Raw genomic sequence first — 19,418 nt, forward strand, 5'->3', positions numbered from 1 at the left:
CTTCGAAAGTTTCAAAATTTTTCTCACCAGGTTTCCCCTTTTGTTTCAATTTATTTTTCAATTTGAAACAATCTGCCTTAATGTGCCCCATTTTATGACAATAATTGCACTCCACATTTCTATGTCTGGATTTAGATCTAAATTTAGATCTACTTTTATCAAATTCTCTTCTCTCAGTTCTGCCCCTAACAACCAGACCTTCTGCATGACCTCCACTAAATTCCCCAGTAATATCCCTGTCTATCTGCTCCTTAGATTTTAATGCAGATTTAATTTCCCGATACGAAATTGTTTCTTTTCCATAAATCATAGTATCGCGAAAATATTTAAAAGATTGGGGAAGGGAACACAAAAGTAACAGGGCCTGATCCTCATCATCAATTTTTGAATCTATATTTCCCAAATCCATAATAATGGAATCAAATTTATCAAGATTTGAGAGTATAGATGTACCTTCAGTCATGCGAAGCATATACAAACTTTGCTTTAAATAAAACCGATTCTCAACTGTCTTCTTCATGTACAAGACCTTAAGTTTGTCCCACATGGCCTTTGCCGAAGTCTCAGTGGCTACCTCCCGCAAAACCTTATCAGAGATATTTAAGATAATACTGGATCTTACCTTCTTATCCATCTCAGCAAAATTTGCTTCTGTCACACTCTCTGGCTTTTTCTCAATTCCGTGTATCGCTAGATCAACTCCGTCTTGAACCAAAATGGCCTCCATCTTGAGCTGCCACATCTCGAAGTTGACATTCCTGTCGAATTTCTCGACGACAGTCTTTGTTATTGTCATTGTTGCCACAAAATCCAAAGCCTCCGAAGAAGCTCTGATACCAGTTTGTTAGGTCTGGCTCCAGGAAATTGACAAAAGGATTTGTAGCAACCCCAAAAGACAAATAACAAAGCAAAAATAAGTAAAACAAGAACACAAGAATTTACGTGGTTCGGTCAAATTGACCTACGTCCACGGACGGAGGAGGAGCAATATTTTACTATGAAGAAGAGAGTACAAAAGATGCCTTAGGAAAGTGTTCCTAGGCCCAAAACACCTAATACTAAAACACAAGAGAGCCCAAAAGTATTTAACTAAACAAAAGGCTTAATGACCCAAAGGTCCAAATAGCCCACTAATGCTCTCTTGGTCTTAGTGCTCTTAACCATATCACAGGCCCACTATATTTATAGGTAACCAAGGGAAAGGTTCCCTTATACAAAAGCCGATGTGGGACAACGCCACACTAACACCATCCGATCAATCCCTAACTTTAATTATTAATATCAATTATGAATATTTTTTCCTTCTTTTATTTCAAAAGTGAACTCACTTGTAATTTACATTGGTCAGTGCCTTGGATGATTTTCATATTTGTTTGGCCATAAGTAAGAAAATTAAGAAGCAGAAGAAGAAATAGGAAAAACTATTGGAAGAATGATTCAGTCGAGGTCAAAAACTCCGAGAAGTTTCTAAAGATAAGCTACAATGCTTTATTTGATGCAATCATATCATAAATTAAGATCGAGTTTTTCTGATTACCCCAAGCATCAATCTATGTAAAATGCAAGTAAAATATTCTTTGAGCCAAAAAAAAAATTAAGAGACATTTTGAGATCAGTATTCAGATGTAGTTCTAGCAATTTTAGATTGATTGGTAACCGATAATATTTTACTAAGTCGAAGTAGAAAATATATTGAGAAGGTCATTGGTAATGTATTTGTTCCTTTATTTGTTTTGTTTTCTCTTTCTTTTTCCTTTTACCAACAAAGATATACAGTGGGAAGGCATTATTCTGTCCTTTATTTTTGCGGAAGAAGCATATAGCTTTTTTTTCTTTATTAATTCTTCTTTTTTTTGTTACATTTTTTTATTTCCTTTGACTCCCCATTTTGTTCTCCAATTCTTCCAATGAAACTTGGCTAGTTGTCAACGCATTTGGGTAAAGGATTATTTTGTCATTCTCCAGAATCTAACGGTAAAATAAAGATGACATTAGTTATGAGGGATGAATGTAATTTGACCTAATCTCAAAATTGATTGATAATTTGGTGAAACCTCAACAGAGTTAAATTTAATTAACCTAATATCTAATAGGGTGTGTTACAAAAGTTTAACTACTTATATTCTAGCCCTATAGGATTTTAGCAATGGTTCAAAGCTAGAAGAAATTATAGGCCTTTGGACTTTTACGAACAATCTAATGTACTTGCTTTACCATCGTTTTACTTTTGTCCAAAAATTTACTTGTTTTACTCTTGAAATAGAACTTTTGTCCTACTTCTTGTTTTAATATCGGTCCCACTTTTTATTATATTCCTATTTCTCATTTATAAATATTATATTTTAATTTTTTTTTGTTTTCTTACTATCAAATAACTACGAACACAGTAAAAAATAAAATAAAAATTTAACGGATGCCCATTGGGCGCCGCAACCGGTCTTCTATTCCACTTCTTATTCTACTTTCTGTCATACTTTTTATTATATTATATATTTTCTCCTTCATAAACATCATATTTTAATTCTCTTTTGTTTCCTTAGGTTCAGTAACTATAACTGAGTAATACACAAAATTTAACAAACTCAAAAAATTCAAAATATACATAAAAATGAGACTTTTTTTATGAATTTTCTCCTTGTAATTTAACCCATAATATATTTTTTCCAGTAATCGCCCTCAATTACTTATTTTGGTTGTTATGAATTGTTTGTTTAGTTAATCTATGGGCTATGTACACACCACCAAAAGCGGAATGGAAACCATAGTTGACCTGCAGATAAAAAAAAAGTCTGGAAAAAGAAGCCCAAAATGGAAAATGCGAGTGAACTTCCTTGACGTTAACGTACAAAAGAACAATTCAAAGAAGTCGGATATAAATTGGTATAAATTTGATGTAAAGAAGTATAATTTTGATGTAATCCCTAAGTTTTACGGTGTAAGTGACAAAATTCACATATACATAAAAGTTATACTAGTTCACACCGAATAATTGTCAGATTATATAATTGCACAGGACTGGAACGAAAAGGCCTGGATCCCAGAAGCCAAGTTGCATGAAGGAAACATAACGCAAAACAAAAGCAATCATGAATAAAATAGTTTCGCAAGCAACTCACCAACATTTGTACTCTCCACGCGCTTCAACTTAGCGATAGCCACTTGAAATGGTAGCATTCCTGATTTTTTCTGCAACATACATTTTCTTCGTATTTTAGATCTTTCCAACAACCAGCTATGAAACTGAATCAGTCAGTCAAGACAAGTAGCAAAATGTAACTTTGTTGATCCCTAATCAGAATAAAATCTACTGTTTCTAAAACTTAAAAAGAGAAAACAACGCAAAACGACAAAGCCGTAACAAGAAAATTTATGGACACAAATCTTATCGAAACAAACAAATGACAGCAAAACTGGTAAAAAGAATAACAATATTCTTTGGCCCATTTTTTGACACTCTTGAGTGAGGAATTGTCTGGTTCTGTCTAACTTTTGTATGTGTTATGATTTTTAGTACATAACTATATTAATTTGTACTGAATATACGTGAAATATTTTTCTTTTTTATATACATTAACCTTTTCACGAGTGCAACACTACAATATTATCGTACATCAAATAATATAACAAATATAATAATCGTATCAAGCCAAATGAAAATACAATCGCATTGGCCTCCTATCCAAGTGATAACTAGTTTAGATTTTAGGTTTTATATCTATATTATTTATTGAGATGTACAAATGTAAGAAAATACTGAAAAATAAGATGATGAATGACCTATGATGACATAAGAAAATCTATTTTTGTATTGCATATGCCACATAGTTTAAAAATAAACTCATAAATCGTGCCTGCCTAAATTTTTGCAAGCATTTAGGGACGTTGGGTCTCTGAGACATATGCTGGTAAAAGGGGAAAGAAAATTGAGGTGATTGATGGTTTGAGGGAGAAGGGAGGAGAAAGGTTTATATATATAGTGGGGGAAATTGGAACTATTTTTAGGAAAAAGGAAACGAAAGGAAAATGAAAATGGGAAATGAAGGAAGTTTCTTACGTAGTAGTAGAATTTAGGTTAAATTTGTTTACGCGGTTATGGGGTCAGAGACTAATTGTCTAATGACCTAATAGAACGCTACCATATGCATTCTAAACTCACTAATTGGCCAGATTTAAACTTGAAGCCAAGTTGTTTTTAATTTTATTTATGGTCCTAAACATGAGTATTTTTCAGTATTGTAATCATCTTGTATGTTTTTCATAGTTTGTAAATTTGACGCTAAGGATGTATATTATTCTTCATTTTTTTTCCACTTGATTTTGTCATTTAAAACCAGACAATGAAAAGGTCAAAGATTCAAATGTTTTTCAGTGTCTAAAGAGGACACGCAATTAATTCGAAACTTCCAATTGAAATACTAATGCATTCACACAAAATTCTCATTTAGGCCGCAAATTTCTCCAAACTCAAAGTCTTGTTTTTTTTTACAAATTTAAGCCGAAGGAAAAACACGGAGAAAGTACTTCGTTAGAAGTGTGGAAAAAGTTGTTACAACGACTAATAGTGACATACAACAGTGACATTAATTAGTCATGCAACTTTCGACCTATAAGTAGGGGCTTCCTAATTTTTGCTGGACGCACTCAAAACTTCTCATGAATATTGTGTGAAAGCATTGATTAGTAAAGAAAAGCAAAAAAAAAACCATCTCCGAAGATTGAGTTTGTTAGCGTGTAACAATATGATCAAATTCACTCTGTTCATTGTGTTATGGTTTGTCTTTTTGGCAGGTAGGATTGGTCTTAGTCTTCACGCAAGAGCATATTCAAATGCTAGCTGTTTTGAGAACGAGCGACAAGCTCTCCTCGAGTTTAAGAAAGGTTTAATTGACAAATCAAATCGTTTGGCATCCTGGACTGGAGAAGATTGTTGCTCATGGGAAGGAATTGAATGCAGCAGAAACACTGGGCATGTGGTAAAACTTAATCTGTGTAATAATATTATTTTTGATTTTGATCGATGGATCTTTGGGGATAGGCAGAATTATGCCTCTATCTATGGTGAAACGTGCTTGGGAGGCCAGATAAGTCCTTCATTAGTAAACCTGCAGCATTTGCATTATTTGGATTTAAGCTCGAATTATTTTGCAGGAATTCGGATCCCAACATTTTTAGGATCCTTGAAAAATTTGAGATATCTCAACCTTTCTAGTGCAGGTTTCAGCGGGGCAATTCCTCCCCAATTAGGAAATCTCTCAGCCTTGGGCTCTCTAAGTCTTGGTGACAAATATGGAGGTTTTGGTGCTTCGATAAGTCGTCGTTCTTTGTCGACAAAGAGTCTCTGGTGGGCTACTAGTCTTTCTTCCCTGAAATATTTAGACCTCTCTGGAGTGGACCTAGGAGAGGCTCGAGATTGGTTGCAAGCACTTAACAATCTTCGTTTCTTATCCTCGTTAACATTACAACCCTATGGTATTTATTCCTTTCCTCATATTGCACACCATAATTTCACATCTCTTACCTTCCTCGACCTCCGAGACAGTGAATTTAACTCCACGATCCCTCTCTGGTTGTTTAATTTGACTTCACTCGTTCATCTCGACCTCAGTTCCAACAATTTTTTTGGTCCAGTAGTTCCTCACAGCCTTCAGCATTGGACTTCACTAAGCTACCTCGATCTTAGCGTCAATCAATTCAATACTTCACTGCCCGATCCACTTTTCACTTTGAACAACCTTGTCTATATGGACTTGAGTGATAACCAAATCCAAGGCCCACTCCCCTTCGGCCTAGGCAACCTAACTTCTCTTTCCGTACTGCGCATGGGAATTAACAAGTTTGAAAGCAAAATCCCACGTGCGATTGGGCAACTTCGAGGACTCACTGAACTCGATCTCAGTTCCAATGGGTTCAATGGTACCATTCTGATAGGGTATAATTTGTTAGTATTTTTATTATTAATTTTCCCTTCTATCCCTGACAAATATTGTGTTAATTGCTGATATTTACTCATATTTGGTATTTGGAATCAATTTCAGGAATGAAGCAGAAAACTACCAAAAAGGAGGGACTTTGTGAAAAATATGGAGACTTCTAAGGGCTTCAATCCTTGGGCCCTTGAATTGGTGGGGGACCACAAGCTAGTGAAAGGCATTTGGTCATTTGGGCTTCAAAGAAAGCAACGTAGAGAGACTTGGAACAAGAAGTACTTGGGAGGCTTTGTCCACATGTGTGGGGACCACCTAGATAGCTTTTAGTCATCTTTCTTTTGTTGCTTTAAAAGGGGACAACGTACAGAAGCAAGAGAGATCTAGGGCTTTAGTTTTAGTTTTTTAGTTTAGTTCTAGTTTCCTTTCTTTGGACTGGCCTCTGACACACGCCAGGTGTTCGACAATATTCCCCAACGGGGAGATTTTCTCATGAGGCGTGGTTAAGCTTTTCTAGTCAAGGGGACAACTGACGATTTGGTTCGACAACTACTGTGAGATCGAATCTGTTTTAATTGTTTTCTTCATTTATTGGTATTTATATGTTCCTTGATTTTAATTGCTATGGCCTTGTGTATGATTGATTAGTGCGCAATAATTAATTATTCATATAGGCTATTTTTGCTAAATAGGGGTAATTGAATCCGTAATTGTTCGTTATCTTTATCTCAGTAGCAACTGGCGTAATTGGATTTATGTCTGGGGAACATATGATCTAGCTTAAACAAACCCTCGTAGCGTGTTTGTTGGTTAGGATTGGGCCTTTCTAATTATTAATGCAATCTAGAAATTAAATCCTACGGTCGTACCTAGGGTTATTTTTGGGTTAGAGAAATAGCTAACGGTCGTACCTTAGCTATCGAGAAATTAAGGAAGGGTTGGTTGTTTATCGCGTGCATGACAACTATAACTAATCTATTGCTAAATGTTGGAATTATTTCTGCATCAATGATCAGTGCATGAACCATTTCTGATGTGTACCCTTGGCTAGAGTTTCCCCAATCATTTCTTTTAATTAATTATTTTCTGCAGTTAATTTATTTAGTTAGCATTTAATCCAAAACCCCCCATACTTTGGACTCTAGAAGAAACGAATTATCCCCAGTCCCTGTGGATTCGACCTTACTCACCGCTATATATAAAATCTGTATTTTTCTCGAGTAGGTATTTATTATTGCACAGGTTCGGCACCTGTCAATTTTTGGCGCCGTTGCCGGGGACTGGTGTCAGATTAATTTGTTTCTTTTCGAGTTCACCTTGTTTTCATTTTTAATTTATTTTTTTCCCTTTTTTTTTATATAGTTTATGGCTGCTAACATTCCATATTTTGATGATAGACTGGACTTTGTTCCTGAATGGGGTTATGAGACTCATGTTTTTCCTAATGATCAATGGGCTGTTGCAAATTGTGGAACTTATTTTGATTCAGGTTATTCAACTAACACATGCCCCGCATTTCAAGATAATCTAAGCGCTCCAATTGATACTTTTGGAGATTTTCCACCCCAATATCAAACGTGGTATGACCCTTATTCAAACGGGTATGATCAAGGATGGTGGGATAATTCCAATTTTGATTATGCGACCGGGCCAATGGATTTTCAACAGCAAGAGTCTCAGCAATCGTCCTCCGTGTCAGGTATGTCTCTTGAAGAAATGATAGGTTTACTAATTGCTAATTCAAATCGATTTCATCAGGAGACACAAGCGAGCCTAAATCGATTTCATCAGAAGACACAAGCGAGCTGTCGCGACCTGGCGGATCAACTGCGTCAATTGACAGCCAGGATAGAGCGATTAGAGGCTCACCTTTGAAGAATTGCCCTCGAAAACCATTGTTGATTTTGAAGAAAATAAGAGTGCAATTTGCTTGACTAGTGATGAGGAGATGCAAGAGTGTCAAAATGAGAGATCTACAGATGCAGTTGAAAAAGAAGCCGAAAATGAAGAAATGGAACCCCAACCGCAACCCATCCAAGTGAATGAATCCAGTGGACAATCTCCAAATGCGGTGACATCTTCTCCACTCCTTAATCAATATTTTCCTGACTCCTATTCTTCAACCCCTGTTACTGAAATTGATTTTATTATACCAGAAAATTTGAAATTTCATGACAGGAATAAGTTAAAAGTGGTAATGAAAAAATATCTTGAACCATTGAATGCTCTTGATGGAGGAGTGGATGAAGAATTGCGATCAATGCTTGATTGTTTGGCGCAATCTACTGGTCCATGGAAGACTGTAGCTCGTGTACTCAAGAATTACTCCATCTATGAGGGTTACCAGAATCACATTGAAGATGAAGCATTGAAGCGAGCCACAAGATTTTATCCTCCATGAGCAAAACATGATAATGTCTAGCTAAAGACATTAAAGAAATGCGCTTTTTGGGAGGCAACCCAAATATTGATTTTATTATTTTTTGTTGTTCATTTCTTTCGTTTTTCGTTTCTCGATTGAGTAGTAATTGGTTTTCATATTTCCTCCACTGTTATCAGGAAGTGAAGTCTTGGCGTGCCCACGCGGTGTTTGCGTCTCCTGAGGTCAGAGGACGAAGACCAATCTTGGCGTGCCCACGCGGTGTTTGACGACCCAAAAACAAAGGAAATAATTTTTCACTTTCAAAAAAAAAAAAATAATAAAAAATTTTTTTTTTCTTCCCTCTTTCTTTAAATAACAGTAATTTCCTTTTTCATTTTCAGTTTTGGTATTCAAAAATCGAATTTTCCAATCTCAATTCAATTTAAAAAAAAAAAAAATCCCCAAAAAAAAAAAATTTTTTCTTTCTTTTCTTCTTCTTTCTTTCTTTCTTTCTTTTTTTTCTTCTTCTCCACCGCTCCCCTGTTTCCCCTTTTCCTTCTATTCCTTCATCCGCCGCTACTGCGCCACAACCTCACCCACGCAGCACCTCCTCCTCTTCATCATCCACGGCGCGCCGCTACCAGCACCAAGTCGCGCCCCACTTGCGCTCCGCTGACCACCACGCCGCACGCGACCAGGAGCTTCCTCGCGCGCTACCCGCAACGCTGCAGCCCTCGCGCGCAGCCCTCTCCCCTGCGAGCCCGTTGCGCCATCTCCACCTGCGCTTCCTCCGCAAGCTCTTCCCCAGCTTCGTCCGCAACACGCCGCGCTGCATCGTGCGCACAAGCAGGGGACCTCCACCAGCCCCCTGCGCTCTCTCACCTCTCTCTCCGCTGCTGTTCACCACCAGCTCTGCACCGCCAGCTAACTCTCCTCTCGCCGTGAGTTCAGCTTCCACCGCCAACAGCTCCACCAGCTCGCCGCATCTCCGCGCGCAACTCCAAGCGCGTCGCTGCCTCCTGAGCTCGCGCCACCAACAGTTCGCCCAAGCTCCGCGAACTGCCACCTAGCTCCCCCTCTGCTCTCTCTCCACTTGGCGAACGAGCTGCACTTCAGCTCACCTCCACCAGCTTGGCGCCCCTCTCCGCTGAGCTGCGCGCCGCCGCCTGCTCAAACTCCAGCTTGCCCGCCACCACTACAGCTCCTCTGTCCGCCTACTGCCGAGGTCCTAGCAGAGGTATTTGGACTTTATCCCCCAATTTCTAACATTGATTGGTGCTGTTAAGGATTTTCCACAATTGGTATTTGTGGCTGTTGGAGTTTATTTCTTCACTTGTGTGGTATACCTATTGGGCGTCATTTCTTGTGGCTACTATAGATTCGTCCTCTCTTATTTGCTGCTTAATTGGGAGCTGGAAGCTTGGGGTTCCTTTCTTCACTGATTAATTCGTCCTTTCTTCACTGAAAGCTTGGACTCGAATTGCTGACTTTTGGAACTATCACTGCGAATTCGGTTGATTGAGTTGTACATTTACTCTTTCATTCCAAAAAAAAAAAGGGGGGGGGAAGGCACTGGTTGGGGTATTTTCACTTGAATTTATTACTTCTTTTGGGTTGGGTGCAATTGTGCATTAACTGGCCACCTGGAGCGATTTGTTGCGATTGAGGTTTCATTGATTTTGGCCTACGTTTTTACCCCCAGTGGTACTGGAGGGAATATTTTCAATTGAATTTGTTTACCCCTAGTTGTTTGGCGGAGTTCTTATTGACAACTTTCTGGGCTGTTATCATTGAAATTGCTAATTTTTGGGTGGGCTGGATTCGTGAAATTGTCTTTTGCTAATTGGGAGGCAGCTTTGCTTGTGTTTTGATTGTTGCGATTCTCAATTATGAGCAGTGTTAATTGTTATTTTGGTTTGTCGGTGGCCTGATATTGGTGGTGTGTGATTTCTCTTCCATAGTTTACTACACCAGTGGTACTGGTGGGGTGATTGGACCTCAATTGGGTACTTCTATTTGGTTGGCTAAGTGATTATTGTCCAAGCCCTGAGCTGTTATCCTTGAAATTGCTGATTTTGGGTTGCGACTTCTACTGGCCAACTGGAGCCATTTGTTGAGTATTTGGGTGAGCTGAAATATTGCACTTGTTTGTTAAATTGGGAGGCTTCTATACCCTCTACATTGCTTATTCCAGTTCAGTGCATCTAGTTGAAATGCTGGGGGTTTGAGATTCAGTTGTTAATGTCAGAGTTTTCCACTACTATTGCTTGACTTGTTCACTTCTTGAGGCTCACCGCTGGGGGCATTTGTTCAACTTTTGGGTGGAATTGTTGAGTTTTTGGGTGAGTTGAAATACTGTGATTGCTTGTTGAATTGGGGAGTTTCTATGACACTTGCTTGGCTTATTCATGTTGAGTGTATTTAATTGAAGTTTCTACTGTGATTTCGGTTGAGTTATCTCTGAATTGCCTGTTGACTTGGGAAACCTGTGCCACTTGCTTTGCTTGTCAAGGTGGGTACATCCAGTTGAATTGTTGGGCTGCATTAATTCTGCATTTGAGTAAATTAGGACCACTACTGATTATTGATTGCAATCGCTGCTTTGTATGGGACATTTGTATAGACCTTGGGTGCCTCACATGTACATTTTGTTGATTGGGTTTGCCATTTAAGTTGCTTCATTATCTGTGGGGTGCACCAATGGTACTGGTTGGGGTATTTTGACTAGATTTGGTAATTCCATCTGATTGGCTGTCTAATTGACAGCCAAGAACTTGTGACTGAATTGTTATTGTCAAATACCTAAACTCTCAATGTTGAAATTTCTGATTCTGAGTTAAGGCATTAACTGGCCAACTGGAGCTATTTGTTGAGATTTTGGGAGGACAGAGTTTTGCATTTGCTGGTTGAATTGAGTATGATGTCTCAAAACTTGGGCGCGTACTTCCACCACATTGGTTTCCTCCACCGTCCCCGCCTACCTCTTGGCCACTCAAAGAGGGAAGTTTCGTTGTCCTCTTCACTTTAATTGCTTTAATTCCTCCATTGAGGACAATGTAGGATTTAGGTGTGGGGGGAGCAGTTATGGTGCTAGTATCTTTCGTTCATTTTCATTTTCTTCTTTTTAGTGATTGGCTCGTAAGTGCATGCCAAAATTTGATGTTGGATTGTTGCCTCTATTTCTGCTATTGCCAAATTTTAATAATAAAAGGGTATCAAATTAATATGGTTGAGTCCAAAAATATCTCTTTGGTGAATATCGATGATTGTTTTACTCTTATAATTTTTGGTTAACTTTCCTAGGCATAGGGAATGATTGTTGGCATTTTTCATGTGAATTGGTCCAATTATTAATTTTAGTTCTCCATATTTGGAAATTTGAGGCTGGCTGCTGTTATTTTGTGTCATTTTTAGTTATTGTGCTATATGGTTGTAAATAAGAGTTGACTGTACTCCGCTAGTGGTTACTACTGAGTAACCGGGGATCTTCACCTAAAGTGTTGATTTTCGCGTCAAAAGGTAGTAATTCCTATGAGTACGTGGTCACGTGGCGATAGAAGCTGAGTAACCGGGCTCCTTCATCTGGCCAATGTTGGAGTTCGCGTCAAAAGGCTCTAATGGCTAGCGACTAAGTCTTTTGTTACTATTGAAAAAAAAAAAGAGAGAAAAGTAGAAAGAAAAACGTGAAAAAAAAGTGAATGTTGTGTTAGTGTATAATAAAAGTCAGCTTGCCGAATTATGGATTTAATGTTGAGATTTTGGTTAATAGTTGGACCATTTGCTGATAAATGTTGTACATTATTCCTTTTTCTTAGATTCGTTAACCTGAAATTGGAAGAGTTTATGGTTTAGAAGCTAACCAGGAGTGATGTTTCTTGGACTTGACCATTGATGCTTGATTATTATTTTTCTTGGTATCTTGGCAATTAGGTAGTTAGAGCGATAGCCATTGTCAAAATTTTGGTGTTCAATTGCTGCTCCCATGCTTGAGGGCAAGCATGATTCAGGTGTGGGGGGAATTGATAGGGTATAATTTGTTAGTATTTTTATTATTAATTTTCCCTTCTATCCCTGACAAATATTGTGTTAATTGCTGATATTTACTCATATTTGGTATTTGGAATCAATTTCAGGAATGAAGCAGAAAACTACCAAAAAGGAGGGACTTTGTGAAAAATATGGAGACTTCTAAGGGCTTCAATCCTTGGGCCCTTGAATTGGTGGGGGACCACAAGCTAGTGAAAGGCATTTGGTCATTTGGGCTTCAAAGAAAGCAACGTAGAGAGACTTGGAACAAGAAGTACTTGGGAGGCTTTGTCCACATGTGTGGGGACCACCTAGATAGCTTTTAGTCATCTTTCTTTTGTTGCTTTAAAAGGGGACAACGTACAGAAGCAAGAGAGATCTAGGGCTTTAGTTTTAGTTTTTTAGTTTAGTTCTAGTTTCCTTTCTTTGGACTGGCCTCTGACACACGCCAGGTGTTCGACAATATTCCCCAACGGGGAGATTTTCTCATGAGGCGTGGTTAAGCTTTTCTAGTCAAGGGGACAACTGACGATTTGGTTCGACAACTACTGTGAGATCGAATCTGTTTTAATTGTTTTCTTCATTTATTGGTATTTATATGTTCCTTGATTTTAATTGCTATGGCCTTGTGTATGATTGATTAGTGCGCAATAATTAATTATTCATATAGGCTATTTTTGCTAAATAGGGGTAATTGAATCCGTAATTGTTCGTTATCTTTATCTCAGTAGCAACTGGCGTAATTGGATTTATGTCTGGGGAACATATGATCTAGCTTAAACAAACCCTCGTAGCGTGTTTGTTGGTTAGGATTGGGCCTTTCTAATTATTAATGCAATCTAGAAATTAAATCCTACGGTCGTACCTAGGGTTATTTTTGGGTTAGAGAAATAGCTAACGGTCGTACCTTAGCTATCGAGAAATTAAGGAAGGGTTGGTTGTTTATCGCGTGCATGACAACTATAACTAATCTATTGCTAAATGTTGGAATTATTTCTGCATCAATGATCAGTGCATGAACCATTTCTGATGTGTACCCTTGGCTAGAGTTTCCCCAATCATTTCTTTTAATTAATTATTTTCTGCAGTTAATTTATTTAGTTAGCATTTAATCCAAAACCCCCCCATACTTGGACTCTAGAAGAAACGAATTATCCCCAGTCCCTGTGGATTCGACCCTACTCACCGCTATATACAAAATCTGTATTTTTCTCGAGTAGGTATTTATTATTGCACAGGTTCGGCACCTGTCACATTCCATCCTCTCTTTGGAGGCTGAGTGAGTTGAAATCCTTGGATCTATCTGACAATCCATTGAGCGGGGAGCTGCATGACGTTCACTTTGCCCAACTCACACAACTGAAAATGCTAGGATTATCCTCCTTACTCGCTCTGAATGTGAGTTCCTTGTGGGTCCCACCATTCCAGCTTCAAGATATAGAGATGCGTTCCATGAAGATAGGGCCCAAATTTCCTCTCTGGCTTCAAACTCAGAAGAAGGTCGAAAGTCTGGACATGTCAAATGCAAGCATCTCAGATACTATCCCAGATTGGTTTGAGAGAGTGTGTCATGGTATAAAAACTTTGGATTTCTCCTACAATCACATGATAGGAAAACCACCCGTGTGCAAAGGAAATAGTGGTGATAAATATGGCAGAGGATTTCATTTGGAGTCCAACAAATTCGAGGGGCCTTTGCAATTGTTACCAACAGACATTTATCGATTGCATCTCCAAAGCAACTCACTGCAAGGGATTATTCCACAGCCCGACATTAACAAGACATTGGATATTCTTCGAGTACTAGATCTCAGTGATAACCACTTCAATGGCAGCATCCCTGATTCTTTGTGCAGCTTACAAATGCTTGTTGTCCTGGATCTTTCTAACAACCAGCTCTCTGGGAGGATCCCTTCATGCATTGGTAAGCTTAAAACGTTGAAATTGCTAAATCTAGGAAACAACAGTCTCCAAGGGCACATTCCAATTTCACTGGGACATCTCAATGTTCTCCAGTCTTTGTACTTGGACCGAAACAAGTTTACAGGGATGGTCCCATTCGCGCTCAGACATCTGAAAATTTTGCAGTATCTTAATCTTGGAAATAATGGACTGGAGGGCGTTATACCAGCATGGATTGGGGATGAACTATCTAGTCTGAGGTCCCTTGTGCTTGAATCTAACAATTTCCATGGTGAAATTTCCATGAGCCTCTGCAAATTATCATCCCTTCAAGTTTTAAGTTTGAAAGACAATAACTTAACTGGACATATACCTCGCTGCTTTAACAACTTTACAATGATGACATTGACAGAATTGGACTCTATAGTTATTTTTGTCATGGTTTCTTCTGTTATGAATTCTATTGCATTTGACATTAGTGAAGAACTTTCAGTTTTCATCAAAGGTGAAATGTTGAACTACACCTCAAGCAATGTGGCATATGTTAGATTCATGGGGCTCTCGGGAAATAAACTGAGTGGGGAAATACCTGTCGAGTTAATGTCTCTTGTTGGATTGCAGGGTTTGGATTTATCTAGGAACCATCTAAGTGGAAGAATCCCAGAAAACATTGGGAACTTGAGCCAACTTGAGTCTCTGGATTTATCCAAAAATGATCTTTCTGGTCCAATTCCCCAAAGTTTGTCGAACCTAGATTCTCTGGGCTGGCTGAACTTGTCGTTCAACAAGCTAACCGGTCGAATTCCATCCGGACGTCATCTGCAGACATTAGACGACCCAACCATTTACATGGGAAACAGTGGACTTTGTGGTGAACCGCTAGACAAAAGCTGCCCTGATGGTAAATCAAATGCCGGAGAATCTGATGGTGATCATGAGGATGGCAAGGAGTCTTATTTTGATTGGTTTTATGCTGGTTTGGGACCTGGTTTTGCTGTTGGACTCGTGGGATTCCTCAGTGTCCTATGTTTCCAAAAGTCATGGCGCTATGCATACTTCGGATTTCTGGAGAGCTTGTTGAATAAAGTATGGGTAGAAATTGCATTGCTAAAAAGGAAGTTTAATTGAGTGATTTTACATGTATCATCAAATTATATAGTTGTAATGTCATGGCACCTCATTTAGGATGTATGCTTCATCTTATTGTAATAAGACATTTCCACTTCCTTTTTGGACAACCAAGCAATGAATTAAGCAACACATAGCTTGAACATTAGCTTTGGAAGATCTTTCTCCATAGTATACTAATTAACTCATCAATCTATTAAAATAATCAGAGATCAACAAGGAAATGCTATCTGATTAGAGTAATAAAACATTCAAACACAATGGAAATGCAAAATGCCTCATTTTTTGAGGAGAATATCTGTACATTATCATCTAATCATAGTTAGCCCACGCCATTTTTTCCCCTTTTTGAAGAGAGAAAGATGCCAATGTTTTACAAGTTAAACTATTAAATTGTTCAACAATAATTTAGTCATTTGAGATTAAAGTAAATTCAAAATATTAAAAGCATATTTTAGCAATTTTTTCCCTCAAATGTTACTCTTCTACCTCTAGAATGGCATCATAAACGAACCACCAGTTTAAATGGAACACAGGCCCTTTTGGCTAAATTCATATTTTGTTCTATGAATCAGGATAACCGCCACTAAGGGTACTTGCTGTAGCAATTTGATCACTCGAACAATCTTCCTTGCAAAAGTTCTTCCAGCACCTAAACAATTTGCAATGTCCTAAGGGTGTGACAGCATAATAGAGACGGCCAGTAAGTGCAGCTTGATAAACAATCCAACACTACCAAAAAAAAGCCAGACGACAATCATGAAGAACAAAAAGCTGTCTCTATGAGTCAAAGCATGTCTTTGAATGAACTTTTTGAATTTAAACACTAGCAAAACTTGTCTTGCAACCTCCAATAGCATTAAGTAACAATATGCCTCAAAATTTGTAGAATCCACTAAAGCCATTGCCAATGAAAGCACCATTACATATAGCTCAAGCCTTCCTAGATTTGCTGGTGGCCAACTGTGATTCAGGCTGTAAAATACAAGGAAAAAAATTTAGCCACGAAGAGAAACGCTCCAGAAAATACAGACAACAAGAAGATATAACTACGTATGCATTACCTCCTTTTTGACAGACTCTTCCTTCTCGGACAAAATCAACTCAATATGGCAGGGGGAAGACATGTAGGCTGGCCAAAAAGATCATACACTAAAGTTAATAGACATAATGGACAGAACAGAAAACTGAAAAAAAGCCATCTATCGGACATACGGTTTATTCTTCCATGGGCACGATATGTGCGGCGTCTTTGTTTCTGTGCTTGATTCACTTGAATGTGAGAAATGAAAAGTGAATCCACATCCAAGCCTTTCACCTGCAGGATAAAATAACCGCTGCCAAAGTTGTACAAAACAAAGAAATTTAGATTACAACTTCTGGATGCATGGACAAACCTCTGCATTGCTTTCAGCATTCTTGAGCAAATCCAAAATGAAGCTAGCAGATTTAACAGGCCAGCGACCCTGTCCATTTGAATGCCTATTCTTGGCCTGAGCAGTACGCCCAACACCTCCACAGAAACGTGTAAACGGAATTGCCTGCTTATGGGCCAAAACATCCTCCAAGTACCTCTTAGCCTTCGCTAAAGGCAGCTTCCTGATGGCATGTTAAAGAACGGGAGCACAGACGGTCTTTCAGATTGTATATTTGGATAAGAACTAGCTAAGGATTCGGACCAAATAACAAAGTAGCACCATTGAGGGATATAGCAGATTTTACATCATGAATTATGTACTGTTCCAAAGAAAACAAAAAAAAAAACGCATACTACTCTAGCAAGGTAACAACTCTAATACCACAAGAACTAAGATTTGCATCTCTATGCCCCAAAAAAAACCAACATCAAAGCACAAATAAAGTTGTAGAAAAAGGAACATAGGGCATAATAGTGGATCTAACTTTGAAATGCCCACTAGAACTTATTAATCATTCCCACTAGTATTCAATCAAAAACTAAATCAACGATATCCCACTCTCCCAGGAAATTCTGAAGGCAACTGACGTTCACTAAGGATCGAAAAAGCTCATAAAGACATGAAGCTTACTTCTTGTCATCATACGCCAGTCTGATTAGCATGATGGACATATAATAATGTCAGGAAGATGATTGTTGAAGGTTTTCAACAAGATAATGAAATACAACTGCCCATCTTCCCAAAAAAATTCATATTGCAGAGAATTCTTTCGAGCAAAGTGCAATGACAAATTAGCACAACATCGATACACACAATCCCTGCTTTCTATAACACCGAGATGTGGATACTAAAACCCCAACCCACATCAAAATGAATCATAAAAGTATGTTAGGTTGAAAGGTACGGGGACTTGTCATTTACTAAACAATTATCTTCCCCACATACCAAGGGACAGAACGTTCCCATTCTGCCAGCTTTTCTTTACTTCAAAATTAATTTTTTGAGAGCTGAAAACAAGGTTACAACCGTTCATCAATTTAAGAAATTAATACTAAAACATCCATGACAAACAAGCTAGTCTGAAACCTACCAAATGCCAGTAGAAAACACAAGTTTTCCTTGGGTTGTTCTAATAATCAAAGAAAGACGACTATATAATCAAAATGTGTCATCGTTTACTGAACCGTGGATCATGAAGCTCAAGAGGTTCACCCAATAACAATGCCAAGTTTTATTTCCCTGAAGTTTACGAGAGACCCATTCACATTAAACGGCAACAGGCCCCTGCTTTTTTCATCAGGTTATACTACCGACAAGTCCAATCAAAAACCCCAGAAGAACCTACAGGACCAATAAATAGCCAAAAAAAACATACATATAGAGCAGGAAAAGAACTAAATGGCCTTCAAATAAGTAGATCAAAGCATCCATTTGTTCAAGTGATTCCAGAGAGAGAGTGAGAGAACAATCCCAAGTAAGTTTATCATCCGGCTCCTTTGCGTCAACAATTTCATTTTGTTCTTTACGCAGCACATGCAAGTTTATTACAACAAAAAACCATGCCAAATTTCAGACAAACTTTAATATTGAAATTTCCAGAAAAAAAATAAAGGTATTTGTTCAGTTTGAAAAATCCAAATAACCAATTCTAATGTTATCCGAAGAACTTCCAAGATGACCAGAGTAATATACTTACTTATAACCTGCAAAATCTAAGCGTTCTTGGCCTAATCAAGTTTAGTTTCCTACATGAACATCATTCGACATCTTACATTTTGTAACTGGTCATCATATTCGTACATATTGAAGAGTGTGTCTAACAGGTGCCTCTTACCACTTGTTAAGATGTACTTCAAGTGTTAAATTTTTGAAAAAGTAAAATTCATTAGAAAAAGTGTATAAATGTAAGGGATGGTAATAATTATTAGTACGTGTACATACATAAATTGATAGGTAATGCAGAATTTATTATATGTGTTGAGTGAATGTATAATAGGCGCACGTTAGAAAAATCTTATATTGAATATAAAGTTTTAATAGTTAACTAGCTTAGCCTTCAGGAATTGCCGAAATTGTTGCCAAACATACCTTTAAGGACAGACTCGTACACATCTGGAAACTCTGCAAGATACTTCATGATGCTAGTGATAGTGCTTTGCATGGTTGAGTAGCTTCCCACTAAAAAAGATGCCAAATTGCTTGCAAATGTCCTCGTCAAAAATGACTGACCATTTTCATCTGTTGCCAGGATCAAATGCCACATGATGTCCATCACTGAAGATGAATCATGTCCTGAAAGATCGGTCCTTCTTTGCCTGATTGTTTCCTCAAGCTCTTTCTGAATATGCCTGGCCGCTTTGATGGCACGATTCAGAGCCGTTCCTGACAGGTTTATGGGTATTGATCGCAAACCGTTGTCTATGTCCTGCATGTCCTTTTGAATTTTCTTTATTTTTCTTGGATCATTGATGCCCAAGATTATATTACAGGACAAATTAGGCGGGAAGGGATGGATTGGGTGGTATGGGGAAAGAGTGTAAGCAAGAGATCTCGGGTTCGAATCCTCCCGTTTACACTTAAAAAAAAATTACAGGACAAATTGAACAAGTATATCGCTGCAGTATCGCTAAGGCTCACTTGTTTGCAGTTCCAATATGC

At 38.2% G+C, this 19,418-nt stretch overlaps 2 protein-coding genes and 2 non-coding genes across 4 annotated transcripts; 1 reads left to right on the forward strand and 3 right to left on the reverse strand.

The window, feature by feature from the left end:
- Window positions 1–1,985: 1,985 nt before the first annotated feature.
- On the forward strand, window positions 1,986–15,355 carry LOC113752385 (receptor-like protein EIX2). Its single transcript, XM_027296499.1, has 3 exons — window positions 1,986–2,010; window positions 4,789–5,918; window positions 13,567–15,355. Exons 1-3 carry the CDS (start codon window positions 1,986–1,988, stop codon window positions 15,340–15,342), a joined length of 2,931 nt encoding a protein of 976 aa, XP_027152300.1. The 3' UTR covers window positions 15,343–15,355.
- A 780-nt stretch (window positions 15,356–16,135) lies between these two features.
- Window positions 16,136–19,191, reverse strand: LOC113752386 (60S ribosomal protein L17-2-like). The gene is made up of 5 exons (XM_027296500.1): window positions 18,849–19,191; window positions 16,740–16,951; window positions 16,558–16,660; window positions 16,407–16,474; window positions 16,136–16,317 (listed from the first exon to the last, which is right to left on the reverse strand). The coding sequence occupies exons 1-5, from the start codon at window positions 19,189–19,191 to the stop codon at window positions 16,276–16,278; spliced, it is 768 nt and encodes a 255-aa protein (XP_027152301.1). The 3' UTR covers window positions 16,136–16,275.
- Window positions 17,436–17,585, reverse strand: LOC113754627. Its single transcript, XR_003465306.1, has one exon. It is a non-coding gene; the product is annotated as a small nucleolar RNA snoR135 (small nucleolar RNA).
- LOC113754613 lies at window positions 17,922–18,054 on the reverse strand. Its single transcript, XR_003465293.1, has one exon. It is a non-coding gene; the product is annotated as a small nucleolar RNA snoR74 (small nucleolar RNA).
- Window positions 19,192–19,418: the final 227 nt, after the last annotated feature.

Source organism: Coffea eugenioides, chromosome 11, assembly GCF_003713205.1.
Source record: "Coffea eugenioides isolate CCC68of chromosome 11, Ceug_1.0, whole genome shotgun sequence".
Classification (NCBI taxonomy): Eukaryota; Viridiplantae; Streptophyta; class Magnoliopsida; order Gentianales; family Rubiaceae; genus Coffea; species Coffea eugenioides.

Excerpts from the sequence above, each read along its gene's own strand:
- LOC113752385 (XM_027296499.1), top strand. The coding sequence starts at position 1,986 with ATGACATTAGTTATGAGGGATGAAT. Across the intron at positions 2,011-4,788 it reads ATTAGTTATGAGGGATGAAT|GTAGGATTGGTCTTAGTCTT; the intron begins GTAATTTGACCT and ends TCTTTTTGGCAG. Across the intron at positions 5,919-13,566 it reads CCAATGGGTTCAATGGTACC|ATTCCATCCTCTCTTTGGAG; the intron begins ATTCTGATAGGG and ends GGCACCTGTCAC.
- LOC113752386 (XM_027296500.1), bottom strand. The coding sequence starts at position 19,191 with ATGCAGGACATAGACAACGGTTTGCGATCAATACCCATAAACCTGTCA. Across the intron at positions 16,661-16,739 it reads ATGCTGAAAGCAATGCAGAG|GTGAAAGGCTTGGATGTGGA; the intron begins GTTTGTCCATGC and ends TTTATCCTGCAG. Across the intron at positions 16,475-16,557 it reads TGCCCATGGAAGAATAAACC|CCTACATGTCTTCCCCCTGC; the intron begins GTATGTCCGATA and ends CTTTTTGGCCAG.